The sequence below is a fragment of the Trichoderma asperellum genome, chromosome 3 (genome assembly GCF_020647865.1).
Source record: "Trichoderma asperellum chromosome 3, complete sequence".
NCBI classification, from domain to species: Eukaryota; Fungi; Ascomycota; class Sordariomycetes; order Hypocreales; family Hypocreaceae; genus Trichoderma; species Trichoderma asperellum.
The window spans coordinates 4,659,666-4,676,648 of NC_089417.1; the positions used below are offsets into that span (position 1 = coordinate 4,659,666).

A 16,983-nucleotide genomic window follows, 5' to 3' on the forward strand; every position below is an offset into this window, starting at 1 on the left:
TAGGTAGAGGCTAGCCGGCAGAATTTTTGCGACACACCCCGCCATTAAGGCGCACAGCGATAGCGGGGCAGCGCGATGACTCGAATTGTGTGCATCGTTTTGCACATGCGCCCTTCGTTGATTTGACACCCGCGTCTGTCAGTCAGAACCCTTGTCGAGTTAGTCATTTACACCTGCGTGACGCTTGTTTCGAGAAGCCCGGGAGACGCATAAAAGCATCGATAGAGACGCGGCGTTTGGAGTTTCGGCGGTTGCAAACAAGAACATCACCATCACCATGGCGGTTGAAAATCCCATCTTGCCCGTCAAGGGCAAGAAGAACGTCCTCATCACCAGCGCTCTTCCCTACGTGAACAACGTCCCTCACCTCGGAAACGTCGTCGGCAGCGTCCTCAGCGCCGATGTCTACTCCCGCTTCAGCAAGCTTCGCGACCGGCCGACGCTGTACATCTGCGGCACAGACGAGTACGGCACGGCCACAGAGACCAAGGCCCTTGAGACGGGCCAAACCCCCCAGGAGCTCTGCGATGAGTTCCACGTCAAACACAAGGATATTTACGAGTGGTTTGAGATTGGCTTCGACTACTTTGGCCGAACCTCAACCAAGAAGCAGACGGAGATTGTGCAGGACATCTTCCTCAAGCTGCACGAGAACGACTTCCTCGAGGAGCGGACGACAAAACAGCCCTACTGCGAGAAGCACGATTCGTTCCTGGCTGATCGATTCGTCGAGGGAACCTGCCCCAAGTGCAATTACGATGATGCCCGCGGTGACCAGTGCGACAAGTGTGGAAGCCTGCTAGATCCTTTTGAGCTCATCAACCCGCGATGCAAGATCGACGGCGCAACTCCCGTGCCCCGCGATACGACACACGTCTTCATCCGTCTCGAGAAGCTGCAGCCTGATATCGACAAGTGGTTCCAGGATGCGCACAAGAAATACGGATGGCCTCAGAACGGTGTATCCATCACCCAGTCGTGGCTGACCAAGGGCCTGGAGCCTCGCAGTATCACCAGAGATTTGAAGTGGGGTGTGCCGGTTCCCCTGCCTGGATACGAGAAGAAGGTCATCTACGTGTGGTTCGATGCCTGTATCGGTTATCCTTCCATCACGGCCAACTATACCGATGAATGGGAGCAATGGTGGAAGAACCCTGACGAGGTCACCCTCTACCAGTTCATGGGCAAGGATAACGTGCCCTTCCACACAGGTTCGTGGGATGGATGAATGATTCTTTTCTTTTTTCAAGATTGAGCTAACATGTATGGTGCTAGTCATCTTCCCTGGATCCGAGATTGGTACCGGATACAACTGGACTCTACTTAACCACCTCTCCACTACCGAGTACTTGAACTACGAGAACGGCAAGTTTTCCAAGTCAAGAGGAATCGGTGTTTTTGGCAACCAGGCCAAGGAAATTGGCATTTCGCCATCTGTTTGGAGATACTACCTCCTATCAAACCGACCAGAAACCAGTGATACCCAGTTCGAGTGGCAATCATTCCAGCTGGCCAACAACAGCGAGCTCCTCGCCAACTTTGGTAACTTTGTCAACCGTATTGTCAAGTTTGTCAACGCCAAGCTGGACGGCGTCGTTCCCGAGTACAACCCCTCTTACAAGGATGACACCTTTGACTTTGGCGCTTGGGTTGAGACAGTCAATGGCCTGCTGAAGGAGTACGTTGACCTTTTGGAGCATGTTCACATCCGTGCTGGCAGCAAAGCCCTGCTGGAGATTAGCAGAGAGGGCAACAACCTTCTCCAGGGCCGACTCGATAACGCCAACCTGGCGGAGAACCCTGAGCGGACACACACCACCATTGGTCTTGCCTTGAACCTTTGCCACCTGCTCGCCTCGGTGGCTTCTCCGTATATGCCATCCACCTCTGAATCTATTTGCCAGCAGCTCAACACCAAGCTGGCCTTTATCCCTGACGTCTGGGAACCCACTGCCATCAAGGCTGGCCACAAGATTGGAAAGGCCGCCTATCTCTTCTCCAGAATTGAAGACAAGAAGATTGCGGAGTGGAAGGAACAATTCGGCGGTTCTGCTGAGACTCGTGCTGCCGAAGCTGCCGCTAAGAAGAAGAAGCAGGAGGACAAGGAGAGGAAGAAGGCAGCCAAGGCGGCCAAGGCTGAAGCTGCTAAGGCCGCTGCCGCCGCCAACGTGGATGCTAAAGCTCAAGATGAGACCTCTGCTGCTGGGGGCATGACCGCGACGTCGGCCGAGGTAACGAAAGACTTGCCGATTCGCGAGAAGAAAGTAGACAATTAGAAAGAGACAAAGACGATAAAGGAAACAAGAACAGAAAAAAAAAAAAAAAAAAGAAATGAAAAGATTATAGACGTCTATTGAGCCAAGGTGTATGCGTGTTGGGAACTGATGTTTTAAGTGGTACTAGGGCGCCTTTAGCATATGAAAATTATGATGACGTTTCCTATTTTTCTCAAGACGTTTTGTTAAACTAACTATAAATTTCTTTGTTTACTCAATTGGTATTTAGTATTATTTCAAATACAAGTATTTCTGCTGTTTATAAGCAATCTCGCCGACAGCTCCCTTCTTAGAGCTTCTGGGCCCCCCCAAATCGGGTGGCCCCGCAGTGGACGAGGCTTTTGGTGGGGGAATCTCTTTCGGCCTTGCACCGAGTTTCGCAACCTTTATCCGCTGCCTTGCCTCTCTTTGCCATCTTCTCTCTCTCTCTCTCTCTCTCTCACCACCAGAAACCAGCCATATTTCTGCTCAAACCTCACAACACTCACACACGCCCAAAAACCGCCCACCATGGACATCCGACTCCTCACCACCGCCGACCTGCCGCTCATCCAGCACGCCAACCTGGAGAACCTGCCGGAAAACTACTTCCTCAAGTACTACCTCTACCATGCGCTGTCGTGGCCGCAGCTCAGCTTCGTGGCGGTGGACGTCTCGCGCCCGCGCAAGGGGCCCTACGACTACCCCAAGATTGTGGGCTACGTGCTGGCCAAGATGGAGGAGGAGCCGACGGATGGCGTGCAGCACGGGCACATTACGAGCTTGAGTGTGATGCGGACGCATCGACGGCTGGGAATTGCCGAGAAGCTCATGAGACAAAGCCGTATGTGAATGATATTACACAATCATACAATTTCTATAAAGTATTTTTTTTGCGTGTGTTTGACTAACTTTACTTGGGGGCTATCTAGAGCTCGCCATGGTGGAAACCTTCCAAGCAAAATACGTCTCCCTCCACGTGCGCGTCTCCAACGTCGCCGCCAGACACCTCTACGAAGACACGCTCAAGTTCCGCAACGAAAAGACCGAGAGCAAGTACTACGCCGACGGCGAGGACGCCTACAGCATGCGGCTCGACCTTGACGACGTGGCCGAGCTGGCGAAGCGCTATGCTGGCGGCGGCGGCGAGGATGAAGACAAGGACGAGGACAAGGACGGCGAGAAGAAGAGCAAGAAGACGACGACGAATGGCGCCCCTGCCGCTGGAGCTACGGCTGACTTGGCGATACGGAGCGAGGGCGTGGATGAGGGCGAGGCGGTGGGCGAGGTTGGGAGAGATCCGGAGGCGAATGACAAGGAGAAGAAGGTCAAGGTTGCGGTGGGGAGGGGATTGGGAGTTGGAGATTTGGTAGAGAAGGATGAGAGCAAGCATTAAAAATGGCCATTCTTCCTTTTTTTTCTTTTCTTCTTCTGTTTTCAAGTTGGGCTGTTTGTGTGTATAAAAGTTGGGGATTTATGTTTAGATGTTTCGACTTTACTTGTGGTTATTTCCATACCTCTCTTGTACTATTTTTTCTGTTGGCAAGGAGGAGATTGTCTCTTTTTTTTTTTTTTTTTTTTTTTTTTTCATGTGGCATTTTTTACTCTACGGGGATGAAAACATTGGGAGGAGAGGAAATAGATAAAAAAGCATTGCCTATGAATCAGAAACGTAGTTGAGATGAAGACCATGAAGACGGAAAAGTTTTGATTTACAGTAAGATTTTTTTTTTGTATTTCCCCTTTTCGTAATGACTGCCTTGTTTATATATCATGACCTTTGGTATCTTTAACGCTATCGTAAATGTTTTTGCTCTTTTTATACATCCATAGAAGAAAAAAAAAGGAAGAAAAAGAAAAAGAAAAAGAGAAAAGGTGAGTGGTCCAATCTCTCAAAGTTTGAAATCCCATAAGCCCAAAGCCTCAGAATCAACTTGCAATATCATACAATTCATCATTGCCCGCTCAGCTCCTTTGCATACTCCTCATCAGCCTCCATCCTCATAACTTCCAACTGGTTCAACATCTCAGCAATGGCCCATTCCAGTGCCTCCTTTTGAGGACCGGGCTCGGCCTTCTCCGCCGCAGCGAGCTGATGCTCAATCGCAGTCTCGATGCCCATGATGGAGCGGTACTTTGCTGCCGCGGCGCCAGAGGGAGGGATCTGCTGGTCATCTTGTGATGATACGGGAATTGAATGTTCTTGTTTCTCGTCGGGCCAGTAGCCCGGCATGGAGCGAGAGGCATATGCCATGCCGCTGTTGATAGCTTGCTGTCGGATTTGTTCCATCTGCTGTCCATGCTGCTGCATCTGCTGTGCATGTTGTTGACGTGCTTGCGCCTGCTGCTGACGCATTTGCTCTAGCTGTTGCTGTCTCTGTTCACGCTGTTGCTGTAACCGTTGCTGTAGCTGATCACGCTGATCTTGTGCTTGTTGTCGCTGTTCTGCAGTACTTCTAAAGAAACTGTTCGAACCACAGCCATCGCTGCCGCCGTTTCCAAAGATGCCCTTCTCGCCAAACGGGCCCCCAGCGCCAAACGGACCACCAGGACCAAATGGACCGCCAGAGCCAAACGGACCGCGTGATCCAAACATACCATTCTCGCCAGTCCAGTCTTGGCCAAAGGGACCATAATGATTATATTGGGGATCACCATGACTACCTCGGCCACCTCGGCCGCCTCGACCGCCCCTTCCCCCTCTTCCCCCCCTCCCCGGGCTGCGAGGGCCCCAGGGAAAGCTACCGGTAAACGGTGGAGGATTTCCTGGAGGCATCGGTGGCACAGGAGGCACAGGAGGCACGGCGTGTGCGGGAGGATGCGGTGGCATTGGTGGCATTGGTGGAACAGCAGGAGGCGGAGGAGGCGGAGGGGCGGGAGGTTCTCTTCGAGCCTCTCGAGCCTCTCTTTTCGCCTCTCTCTGTGCTTTCTTCATCTCCCTTTTATGCTGTCTCTTTTCCTTCCACTCTGCTCTCCTCTGGGCACGGCGCTCCCTTTTGAGAGCCCTGCGTTCCTTTCTTTGGTTTCTCTTGATCTGTTTCCAAGCACTCGTCAATGCTTTGATTTGTGCTTTCAGAGCCTTCTTATCCTCCTCGGAAACGGGATTATCGATTTTGGGGACGCTCTTGAGTTCAGCTTTCAGCTGCTTGACGTCTTGCTTCGTGCGATATTGATCAGGATGATTAGTCCAATCCTGGAGTCGTGCTATGTAAAGCTGCACCGACCTCTGGGGAACGCTGTCATAGCTTGGGAGAGAACCAATAGAGGACACAGAACTCATGGAAGACAAAGATGAGATCGACGAGCAGGAAGACGAGCGTTTGTGATCCTTTTTCTCGTCTGGATAGCTTCCTTGATACGCAGCACGACCACGAACATCTTGGTCAGCATCGGCAGTGGGTGTACCCTGCTGCCGCTGCTGTTGGCTTGGCCCTTCGCCATTTCCGAATCGAATACCATTGTTATCCATGACTAGACTTCCAATACGCAGGCCGTTTGTGTCTGCGACAAAGGTATTGCCAAATCGAATACCGTTGTTATCCACTTGAAACGCAGACCAGGGACTCCAGCTGGCAGGCTCTGAGCGGCCTGCCGTCTGCGGAGACTGGGTAGATCGAGCAGCCTCAGGTCTCTGGTCAAAGCCGGTTTCCCAGGCACCGGGCATCTGCGCGGATGGAGTTCTCAGGGGTTGAAGGCGGACTTGGACGCCACGGGGGCCGAAGAAGCCATCGTTCCACTGCTGGACGGTGGCTTCGACATCTCTCCTTCGCTGGATAGAATTAGGACTAGTTGTAGTTCCTGCATCAGCATTCCGGCCGAGCTGGGCTTCGACCTGCGATGTGGTATCGTTAGTTTTGCCCGAGTTTGACTGTATCTCATCCCGCAGCTTTCTATGGAGAATAGCCTCATTCTGTCTTGTGCTGTGATCGGGAAGCAGGAAGTTGATAAAAGTAGACCAGTCCAGGGCAGAGATATCTCGGGCAGCCCAGTCATTCTGGAAGGGGAAATCGTCAGGCTGCGAAGCATCATTTACCTCAATGGTATGAAGGAGAGGTTCGCGGGGCGTTGCGTTTTGCTGAGGCACTGGCCTCCGGTCAAAGTATAGCGAGGCCGCGGACTGTCCAGCATCTGAGGTGTTTTGGGGGCTAAGAGGTGGCGTGTAGATGACATCGTCGGCAGTCGACGAAGCAGCATCGTCAACGAAGCTGTGAGACGGAGTTGCTGCGGCTACTGCCGGGCGAGGAGAGCGGGAGCCATTTGAATTGCTGTAGACGTCTGTTTCGGAATATGGGGGCGGCGGAACCTCGTCTCCCTGGACGTTGAGATGGCTATTGCTGTCGCTGTTGTTGTTGCTCGTGTTGGGATTCATCTTGGCGATGGCGGCCTGGAGCCGAATGCGAGGTGCGTGTACCCTGCAATGAAATACTTTTTTTTCTTTTGGCTGCTATCCCCAGGGGATTCAAAGTGCTTTATCTTTATCGTCTTGGAGAGTATCTCGCAGTGTATTGCTGTTCAAGTAAAGCGATGGAGATGATGACAGTCTGAACAATGGCAGTTGTAGAAGCTTAAAGCAGGCAGGCCACGCTTTCTAGGCAGACACCGGGTACTATACCCCCTAAGCTCGCCTGGAATTGACAAGAGAATCAAGCGGCAGAGACTGCTTTGTGTGTGGCAAAAGAAGGTAAACAAGACACGAGTCCTGTTTGTCCCGTCCTCAGCAGATCTTTATGGTCTCAGCTCGCACCAGCGCTGTGCCTCGTCGCATCTCCTGCTGCGTGACGCGGGGCGCTTTTTCAGCCGAAATCGTCGTCGTGTTAGTGTCGACGCTGGGCGGATTTAGCGTCGTGATGAGGTGGCCGTCTAGGCTGTCTAGTGGCTCTCGGGACATATCTCCAGGCCACGCAGCCCCGTTACGTTGGGCCTGTTAGAGTCACTTGGCGCTGGGGTTAGCCGAGCGTAGCATCGCCTGATTGAATCCTACGGATAGGCCGCTGGCGTTGAGAGGTAGCCAATGAGAGTACCCGGGCCGCCTATGCCTGCTGACGCGGCCGGCTGCATCGGTGACGTTTTGGCGACGACGAGGTTCATTGAATATGACTGATGCCGCTTTTGGTGGTGAGCTAATGAATGGCAATGCTACTAATACGCTGTTGGCAGCCTTGACTGGATGGCGTATTAGCATCCAGCTTTAATTGCCATTATCCTCGTTATGGAGCTGCACCCCGGACAAAGTTATTGCTAGTCAGGCACAAGGCAGACAAGACATATACGGCACGTATCAACGTCAATGGTAACGACGAGGCTTGAGGGCTGTCCGTCGATGATTTTGATTTCTCTCTTTTTTTTGTGTCAGGAACATTCTACACTATCCTTTTAAACTATCCTTTGGCTTGTCACTATGTATGTGATGAAGGCTCCTTTGTCTTTTTTGCTTCTTTTACTTATTTGATTTGTAGTCATTCCTCGTGAAATCGTCATTGCCATCACGGGAGAGCCTCTTCCCAGATGTGAAAGTCTGCATCTTCTCGCTTGTAGTGGTCTGCGATAAGGCTCGACAGATGGTCGCGTGAATGTGTGCCCCTATAGTCCCCAACCGATTAGCTATATGCTACACTCACAACAAGAGATGCTCGAGTAGAAGAACAAAACGACATCTGGATCCAACTTACAGGTTTGTGATATAAGTATCGACAAGCTCCGGCGGAATCAGCTCAGTGAGTGCGGTTCGAATCTCCGCACCAGACACCAGAGGACCGTCCGAGAAGCTCACAAACGTCGACGAGTCGCCCCATTCAATCAGCGAACTCTCGTCAAAGGGGCTCTCCGGGCTCAGCTTGTAGATACCGTTGAGCACGACAACGGCAGCGCCCTGCTCCTTGGCAGCTCGTGCAATAGCAGCAGAGCCAGCGTCGGCCACAACGCCTCCCGTAGCAACAACTGCTCTCGCACCGATGATGACCTTGTTGACTCTTGACATGTAAGCCATAAGTCCGCCATTCATTACATTCACCACCGTGATGCCGGCTGCCGACAGCTTCTTTCTAAACGCAGCATGCTGGTTCTCAGGTGAGTGCTGTCTTCTCGGCGGCGCCATGGCGATGAGGATGGTAAACTTGCGCTTCTGGGCGGCACGGAGAATAAATCGTTCAACTGTTGTGGATGGTTGGTGAACCAGTACCAAGTCTCCGGGGTGGATCTGCACTTCAGCAGAGGCGGCAATCTGGTCATCCACCTGGCTGATCTCATCTTTGATCTCTTCGATTCCGTCAATCACTTCAGAACGCAGCGCATGGATCTGGCTCGCGTTCCCCCGCCAGGTAGGGGTCGAAGCGCCCGAAGTTTTGAAAGGCGACACATCTCCATCAGTGGGAGGCGAGGTCGATAGCAGATGAAACAGTGATTTGGGCGGGTTGATGGAGCTGTAGGAGGAGACGAGCGGAGGCCGTGCGGCAACGGTTGCGCTGCTGGCTGAGTCGAACCGTTTTGACGACCACTGCTGGCTGATGGAGGCTGGCGGAACAATGTCCGTTGGAGTGGGCGCTTCGCTGGCCGATTCGTCGCCAGCATCGCCTCGATCTTCGGAAGCTTCGTCTCGGATCAGGCCAAGAACACGGCGCACAATGTTGCCAATGACAAGCTCGTTGGGCTGGGCGTCGACCAGTCTACGGCCGGTTCTTGAGACGTTGAGCAAAAGGCTGTTGACGTCGTGCCATTTTGAGCGGGCAACAACTTGGAGCAGGATATGGGCGGTAGCGATGGCGCAGGGCTCGGATCCTCTGATCTGTCGTCGCTTCAGAAGACTATATGCCGTGCATTGTCAGTATCATGCCGTCTAGCAGTACACCCCTCGCTGCACCGCGACCAATGAAAAGAAAAAGTCGTGCCGCAATGCGACAATCTTATCGTGCCCCGCATTGCGAACTACTGATGGATCACAGCACATACGATATCAAGCTGTTGATGGAAGCTTCCAATGCTTGTCCTTTGAGAGATTTCAGGAATTTTTCGAGGTCGAGCGCATGGCCCGCAGAGACGGAGGGCATCGTAGACTCTGTTGCTGATGAGCGATGGTTATTTGGCTTCGTGTGCGGTTATCGAAGGGCCGATGCTCGGTGGGATGACTAGCAGCGCTATGACTCGAATTTTGTGCGACGGACACCGACTCGGGTTTTGATCGCTGCGCGGGCTGCGAGTTTTGGCGAAGCACAAGAGAGAAAAAAACGAGGGACGTGATAACGTCAAGTGATGCTAGAGGTGCGCTCTATCGCAGAAGCCGGGAATGGGTGTGGTGGAAGTGAGCGGGGTTTGGAATGGTTTGTGGGTGCAAGAAGAGCCTTTGCGATCGTGACTCAACACGCAAAGCCCGTGGTAGTGGCGTCAAAAAAGAATTTCGTACATGCAGCTTAAGGCAGCCCGCACCACCTGAGTATGCACTAATGTAAGATTTGCGAGCTTAGCGGCCCCGATACCTGAATGCATACCTGACACAACGGCGGTGCGCAGGTAGCTGATACTTTCGTATTACAGTAGGGCGAAGCTTAACACAGCCAGCCTCTTGACCTCATTTCATTTCTTCTTGTTTCATCATTTTTGCTTCTTTTACTTGCACCAGTTGGTAGTGGCGGCTGGGAGGCTAAAATAAATTAAATGCTCAGGTCAACCGCGTGCTCGGATACGAACGGGCTGGATTTGACACATGCTAGCGTAGGAACCACTAGATGGGCGAACCCAAGGCCAAGAGATGGCTGAGACTCGTACCATCACGGGCATCAAGATACGGACAGCGTATTAAAAACAAGTGCCTACTTAGCTTGTTAGTGATAGAACGTAGTGTTTACAGAAGCCGAAACTGTCGTTGGTTATTTGCTTTGACGCTGCCTTTGATAGTATCTCGCGATAAGACGCCGTCTCATCTGCACATGTATCTGTACCCGTGTCTGCCATACATAATCTTGCCTCGACCTCGACCACACGCAGATTTGATACGCTGCCACACCTCGGCACTGCTGACCGCAAACGGGCTCCAGCCTCAGCAGCGCATTGGACGGTAGGGCTCCCCAACCGCCCCTGCAATGGCCGCTGCAAACCCCCCAAAAACCGCCCTAGCGTGGGCGGCATCTGACCTCCCAGCGGCCTTGGCCCGCTACACCCTTGCCGTTGATGACGACCTGGCCCGATTTGCTTGGGGAACGTTTTCTGGGTGCCTCAACGCCTGGACGGGCCAGCTAACTGTCAAAACGTGCTAGAGCGACGTGTGCCAGACCTGTACTTTGCTTGGTTTCATTTACACCAGAGGCCCCCTCAGAACCTTTTTTTTTTTTTTTCGGGTGGCTCGTAGCGTCGTTTCTTTCCCACGGCTGTCCTCTTGTGGCCATCGCATTCCCATCTCGTCTCATCTCGCCCACAAGCCTCGCCTGCGGCTCCATCGCCATCGCCGCCCGCCTCTCTCGCTCCTTTCCGCCCCCTTGGAAGCGACTCACTCATGACATTCGTTTGCCGAGCGCCCTGCGGAGGCTCATTTTAACCCCCCTGGAGTGCGCTGCAGGGCCATTGACAGCGGCCTAGAGCCCGGAAAGCCACGAGCGTTGACGCCGCAAGCGGTCTCGATCGCCTCCCCGGGATCTTGCGACGCTCCCTTTTCTGGGCCGTCTCTTGTCTCTCTTCGCCAGGCCTCGCTTCGTCCTTCGCATCTTCCATCTCTCCGTCTTCCCGAACAGCGCTGCGCCCGACCCGCTTCCCGAAGCCGCCTCCGATGTCCCATGGATTGGTCTCACTGTTCAGCATGAACTCCCTCAACATCATCACCGCGCGCGTGTCGCCGCCGCCGAGTCCTACCCACTCCCGATCCAACAGCATCTCATCCGGCACGGGCCTGCAATCCGACGACGACAAGGCGCTCGATGTGTCTGAGGACAAGGCGGATGGACAGGAGGCCCAGCCCTTGTCTGCCGAGGGCTCCCTTTCCGAGAAGCGATTCGATAACGACGACGAAGCATCCTTTGCTACCGAAGAGACACCGCTGTTCTGCGAGTCCAAGTCGGACGGGAAGCGCTCGAGGTGGTGGCATGTGCTGCCACGGGGGATCGCGTCCAGCATCATCAATACCATTCGGTGGCTGTTCGCCACGCTGACGGCGCCCGGATACTTTCTGCTTGCTTGCTTCTACGACGACTTTGGCAAATTTGCGCCCATGACGCAGCTGAAAAAGCTGTTTGGCTTCCATGGCGGCGCGGATGATCTATATCCATCGACACCGAATTCGAAAAAGACTGGCCGCAATTCGCGGCATCTCAAAATCCCGTCTACGCCGCCTCGCTCCTCCAATACATCCTCATCTGGCCTATCATCCGAATCCGAAGACGAGCCCCGTGCCGCCAAGGGCCGGCATAATCGATCCAAGTCCGCCCAGTCCACCGAAGAAACTGGCTCGGCGCGACGATCCATCCGAATCAAACTCAATGACGAAGAGCAGCGGAAACATAGAAAATCTCAGTCTACCGTTTCTCAGGGGAAAGGCGACCTCGGTCGAAGCGAACTGTCCGCACAGCTCAAGTCTCCGACGTCACCCATCGCCGCCCTAACCAAGTATCCGAAAACGCCAGCACCGCCACGACCCTTGATCCCCCGACGACAGCCATCGTATTTGAATCTTTTGGAGCCTTCCAGGAAACAGCAGAAGACGCTGATCCTAGATCTTGACGAGACGCTCATCCACAGCATGTCCAAAGGGGGAAGAATGAACAGCGGCCACATGATTGAAGTCCAGCTCAACACTGCGACTCTGGGAATGAGTGGGCAGAACAGCGTTGCGCAGCATCCAATCCTGTACTGGGTAAACAAGCGACCTTATTGTGACGAGTTTCTCCGCAGAATATGCAAGTGGTTCAACTTGGTTGTTTTTACTGCTTCGGTTCAGGAGTATGCCGACCCTGTAATCGACTGGCTTGAGTCCGAAAGGAAGTTTTTCTCTGCAAGATACTATCGACAGCACTGCACATATCGACAAGGAGCGTATATCAAAGACTTGAGTTCTGTTGAGCCGGATCTGAGCAAGGTCATGATTCTGGACAATAGCCCACTGAGCTATTTGTTCCATGAAGGTGAGAGATTTCTGACTAGGCTATATCATATCATGCCATACGTCACGCACATCGATCTAACTCTTTTTTTTTCCCCATAGACAATGCCATACCGATCCAAGGCTGGATAAACGATCCGACAGATAGTGATTTGATGCATTTAGTACCTCTGCTGGAAGGCCTCCAGTATGTTCATGACGTTAGAGCTTTACTAGGGCTACGCAGCGGCGAGTACGGTCATCTCCAAGCATAGAGGATTATGGGAAACGTTTACGGCAAGATTTGTTTTTATTTTTCTGGTTTTCAATTTTGCTCCTCTCAAGTTTTTATATACATAATGCAACCTGGCAAAAACTGGCAGTCCTTTGAGGCGAGGAGACGAGCGATGAACGAATTGTGGAAAGGGGAGCTAATGAAGAGGGAATTCTGGTAGCTGATGCCTGCCTAGATTCTTTTTCTTGTTCACTTTTTTCTTCTTCTTTTTCTGGAGGGAAAAAAAAAGGCGACCTGATTGTACGGATAGTATACGAAGAAAAGACGTCATGGGAGTTTTTCAGATCACATTTGGTATTCATCTGGCCGGCATGAGTAACATGTTCTTTTCAACCAAGCGGGAAAGGGCCTTATTTTTAGTTAACATGGCATTTGGTTTTGTTCAGGCGATGAGGGTAGTTAGGCATTATGACGGGAAGAGGCATGATTTATGGGAAGCTTGCTTCAAAGCCAATACAGGGACTGCTGTGTTTTTTTGCGAGTGTGTATTTCTGCGTGTATTTGGTCTGATTTGAAGATGTGATTTGTGTACTTTGTACGATGCTATTTCGATGTTGGGACTAAATGTATAACACCCTGTATTACTTGTCCGGATTTTGCGAGATTTTCTTTTCCCTGCTAGATTGAGGTGCTGTCTTAGTGACGATGATGTTTGTGCTTGAACATGGATGGACCTTGGATTACAGTCAAGGACTGCCCCACGCCCAGCTGAAGTTGACATCCCCGCAGTGGATCTCGAGCAAGAAAAGGCCAGGCAAGAAAAATGCTTCCTGCTTGAGAAAATGCGTTGGGGCAGAATCGGATGGGCCGTCGTGCCATGGGCTAGATCTAGCGTCTCGTAATCGGTTTTTCGGTGTCTGCATACTGTACAGATATTTACTGCCGCCTTCATTGCCGTGGAGAGGAGAGTGGTCTGCCCCAGTCATGTACTTGCCTTAGGTGGTCTCATTGCAGTAAAGTCGTCAGATTGTCTCATCGGATCTACTTAGTTGTGTTACAATGCCTTACAGTATACTGCTGCTAGTACTAATGCCGAGGCACGGCCTGAATAAAGCAAGATCGTCGCCAATGGTTTGCAGCCCTGCAGAGGTGTTTATGTAGACGCATGCATTACATACATACAGCAAGGTAGATTATGTAGGCACATACATACATACAGAATCAAGGACAGGGGCAAGACGTATATCCAATACCAGTCGCATCATTACCTAATACAATCTGGAGGGCATCCAGACTCACAACCTGCCGAGTATAATAAATCACACCGAGTACGGATACACACAACTGCCCAGTAAAAAGAGGCGTTTTCAATCCAAGGCGTAGAAAAAATGACTTTTAACCTTCCAATTGGTTTAGTCAATTTGCGGAAGTGTCTTTCCCAGCCCCCCGTGCCATGGAAAAAAGGAATTTCCCCCATCCGACGCCTTCTCGAGAAAGGGCTGTCCAAAGGCGTAGTCGTGACATCATCGTCACGGGTGACGAAATCGTTTTGCAAGCGCGCAAGCAGTTCAAACAAATAACACAAATGCGGAGGCATTCTAGTATGAATGGGGGAAGGGAATATACTTTTTGGCGAATCGAGATGCTAAGAGGGGAAATAAAAGACGTAATTGATGTTTGCTGGTGGAATTAGCTCCTGCTTTGCCGATTGAATTGGGCGGAATACAAATAGCTGCTAGTTCTGCCTCTTCTCCCATTTTTGAGATCTGAGATCTGAAGATACTGCATCTTAGCAACGAATAAGGCATTCAAATAATAATCTCTCATAAACACACTCGACTCATCGTTTCAAGCCTCTCCTCAACATTCTCTCCATCTCAACATGTCTCTCCAATGTAAGTCCAGAGCTCCCCAAATCTCACTCTCACCACCCAACCCCCCCCCCCCTCAGTGCTGCTTCTCGCCACTCTCAGAAACACTCCCATCTACTCCTAAATCGTCAAATTCAAAACTCCTCAGAAACTCATCAACATCCCTCTAGATTTCCCCCCCGTCAAGCCCTCCGCCATCGCCCTCGGCACCTTCTTCAACCACGGCGTCGACCTCGTCGTCCTCGCGCCCATCTTCGGCCAGACCTACCACCGTGCCAAGGCGTCCAACACCAAAGAGGAGTTCATCCGCTCGCGCGAGGCCAGCGGCGCGGCCCTCGCCTGGGGCACGTCCTTTGTGGGCTCGGCCCTGCAGAGTTACGGCGTGGGTGCGCTGCTCAATGCCACGGGCACGCTGAGCCACAAGGGCGCGGCGTATCTGGGCGCTCTGATCTTTGCGGCGACGTCGGCTCCTGGCGTAAGTTTGCTGTTCAATGGTTGCTATTTGTCCTTTTTTCCCTTATGCTAACTTCTCATCCTCTGTAGTTCATTACTCAGGTCTTCAGTGAAAAGCGATCTCTTGATATCGTCGGCGTCAATGTTGCCGCCAAGTTGCTTGAGACTGTCGGCCTGGCTCTGGTTCTCAACTGGTGGGGAACCAGGACCAACCCCTTTGAGTAAACCAACAACGTCTATTCATGGTCTTTGCCCTGATGCAATTTTCGGGAGTTTGGATTGGGAATTACCGATTATTTTGTAGTAAAAAGCCATCATACTTGATGGATGATTGTATCAACAACTATATTAGTCCAATTTGAGAGCTTTCTTTTTAATACAACATACCTCAAAACTTCTTTCATGATTTAGTAGTAGGACACCTCAAGGTCACTGTCAAGCCAAAGGGGAAGAGGAGCCTGGCTAGGCTTGTACATGGTAAAAACGCAAATGATTTTCCATTGATCAAGAAAGTACTTTATATACCTGAACGCCGCCGTTGCCCCAACAAAGTTCTTGCTGCAAGACAATCCCCTCTGGTATTGTTAATGTACACCCAGATTAAGCGCTTCGCATCAACAAGATCCCACTCTTTGACACACACCGTTCCAACACTTTTTCACCCCCTCATCCTCTTACGCCTTGGATTCACCTTTTGTCCAGAACGCCTGCTTGCTGCCCTCCTTCTGCACGAGCTTAACCAGGGAAGCATAAGTCTCGCTGTAAGACTCCTTGTCATCATCGTCGTCCTTCTCAGCCTCCTTGGAAGCCTTCTTCTTGCCCTCGGCCTTCTCCATGATCATGACAACACTGGTAGGTCGCTTGGTCTTGGCGGCGGCACCGAGCTCAGCGCGCGATGAGACGAAGATGAAGGGGACGTTGTGGTCCTCGCAGAGAACGGGCAGGTGTGAGATGACGTCCATGGGGGAGATGTCGCCGGCAATGACGACGACGCCGGGGAATGAGGTGTAGCCGGGAGCACTGGCGGGAGACTTTCGCAGCGTCTTGACGACTTCCTTGACACCACGCTTGAGGGTTCCATTCTTGGCGGCTATTCAAGATTTCGTAGTTAGTATAAAAGTCCAAATCCCAACTGCTCATTTGTCTGAAACAGAAACGCCAGAGGCAGTGTCTGTGTCTGTGTATGGCTCAATTCTTACCTTTTCGGATAGTCTTGCAGATCTTCTTCTGGCCCTTCTCATCGGCCAGAGGGACGGCGAACGGCACAACCTTTCGCTCAAGAGCAACCTCAGGGGCCTTGTCCTCCTCCACATCTGAATCCTCAGAGCCCTTGACAGGAGAGATCTGGCCAGCGACATCCTGCTGCAGCTTCTCGTCCAGAGCAGCGGCGAGCTTCTCCTTCTTGTCTTTCTTGTCCTTCTTTTCCTTCTTCTCCTTCTTCACGCCAGACTCTTCGCTGCGCTTCTCCTTCTTCTCCTTCTTCTCCTTCTTGTCGGGTCGTTCAGAGGCCATGGCTGCGGTATGTGATGCGAAAGCACGAGGGAACCTGCTGAAGAAAAAATGGAAAAACGAAGGATGGACAGGACAATTGAGTGCCTATTGAGTGTATACAAGGGCTCAATGGACCAAATTCAACACAATTAGCGTCTTTTGCACCAATTGAGAGTCTTGCGCAACTTGGTCGCGTTTTTGTCAATGTCTTGTCGTCCTCACACGATCGCTCTTCAAAAATTTCCTACTCAAGCCAAACTTTTTTTCTCGGTGAGGGGACCCTCTCAAATTTCTCGGCGTTTTGTAGAGCCGATGCCGAATCAAGGTGTGCGTTGGATCACGTGATAAAGCTCTGAGCCAATCCCATTGAGCAAGATTCAGATGACCTAATCGAGCCGTGGATTTTTGCATTGCATCAGGAGTTATGCTTAATGAGAAGATGCAATTGCCAATTACGATATATGAGTAACTTAAGCTCTAGGAGCTAATGGAAAGTGCTGCGAGAAGAGTGATATGAGAAGTCTTGACATCTTTTGGTGGTCTGTTTCCAGAGGTCACTAAGTCAAACTTCAGAGAGCATCAGTTCATCACTCGTTTTGTTTTCTGCTCGTTGATAAATTC

General features: G+C 51.7%; 7 protein-coding genes across 7 annotated transcripts; 4 read left to right on the plus strand and 3 right to left on the minus strand.

Annotated features, from left to right (window-relative positions):
- The first annotated feature begins 85 nt into the window (after positions 1–85).
- TrAFT101_006132 (uncharacterized protein) lies at positions 86–2,532 on the plus strand. The gene is made up of 2 exons (XM_024900158.2): positions 86–1,211; positions 1,276–2,532. The coding sequence occupies exons 1-2, from the start codon at positions 278–280 to the stop codon at positions 2,274–2,276; spliced, it is 1,935 nt and encodes a 644-aa protein (XP_024760657.1). The 5' UTR covers positions 86–277; the 3' UTR covers positions 2,277–2,532.
- A 148-nt stretch (positions 2,533–2,680) lies between these two features.
- Positions 2,681–4,014, plus strand: ARD1 (N-terminal acetyltransferase A complex catalytic subunit ard1). The gene is made up of 2 exons (XM_024910638.2): positions 2,681–3,099; positions 3,188–4,014. Exons 1-2 carry the CDS (start codon positions 2,787–2,789, stop codon positions 3,649–3,651), a joined length of 777 nt encoding a protein of 258 aa, XP_024760658.1. The 5' UTR covers positions 2,681–2,786; the 3' UTR covers positions 3,652–4,014.
- Positions 3,919–7,089, minus strand: TrAFT101_006134 (uncharacterized protein). Its single transcript, XM_024908212.2, has one exon. The coding sequence runs from the start codon at positions 6,622–6,624 to the stop codon at positions 4,210–4,212; it is 2,415 nt and encodes an 804-aa protein (XP_024760659.2). The 5' UTR covers positions 6,625–7,089; the 3' UTR covers positions 3,919–4,209.
- Positions 7,090–7,563: 474 nt separating this feature from the next.
- On the minus strand, positions 7,564–9,607 carry TrAFT101_006135 (uncharacterized protein). Its single transcript, XM_024908213.2, has 3 exons — positions 9,201–9,607; positions 7,925–9,055; positions 7,564–7,835 (listed from the first exon to the last, which is right to left on the minus strand). Exons 1-3 carry the CDS (start codon positions 9,296–9,298, stop codon positions 7,739–7,741), a joined length of 1,326 nt encoding a protein of 441 aa, XP_024760660.1. The 5' UTR covers positions 9,299–9,607; the 3' UTR covers positions 7,564–7,738.
- A 964-nt stretch (positions 9,608–10,571) lies between these two features.
- TrAFT101_006136 (uncharacterized protein) lies at positions 10,572–13,590 on the plus strand. The gene is made up of 2 exons (XM_024906731.2): positions 10,572–12,355; positions 12,436–13,590. Exons 1-2 carry the CDS (start codon positions 11,008–11,010, stop codon positions 12,585–12,587), a joined length of 1,500 nt encoding a protein of 499 aa, XP_024760661.2. The 5' UTR covers positions 10,572–11,007; the 3' UTR covers positions 12,588–13,590.
- A 346-nt stretch (positions 13,591–13,936) lies between these two features.
- Positions 13,937–15,262, plus strand: TrAFT101_006137 (uncharacterized protein). The gene is made up of 3 exons (XM_024901933.2): positions 13,937–14,442; positions 14,589–14,893; positions 14,962–15,262. Exons 1-3 carry the CDS (start codon positions 14,430–14,432, stop codon positions 15,094–15,096), a joined length of 453 nt encoding a protein of 150 aa, XP_024760663.1. The 5' UTR covers positions 13,937–14,429; the 3' UTR covers positions 15,097–15,262.
- A 92-nt stretch (positions 15,263–15,354) lies between these two features.
- TrAFT101_006138 (uncharacterized protein) lies at positions 15,355–16,573 on the minus strand. Its single transcript, XM_024901934.2, has 2 exons — positions 16,071–16,573; positions 15,355–15,961 (listed from the first exon to the last, which is right to left on the minus strand). The coding sequence occupies exons 1-2, from the start codon at positions 16,381–16,383 to the stop codon at positions 15,546–15,548; spliced, it is 729 nt and encodes a 242-aa protein (XP_024760664.1). The 5' UTR covers positions 16,384–16,573; the 3' UTR covers positions 15,355–15,545.
- Positions 16,574–16,983: the final 410 nt, after the last annotated feature.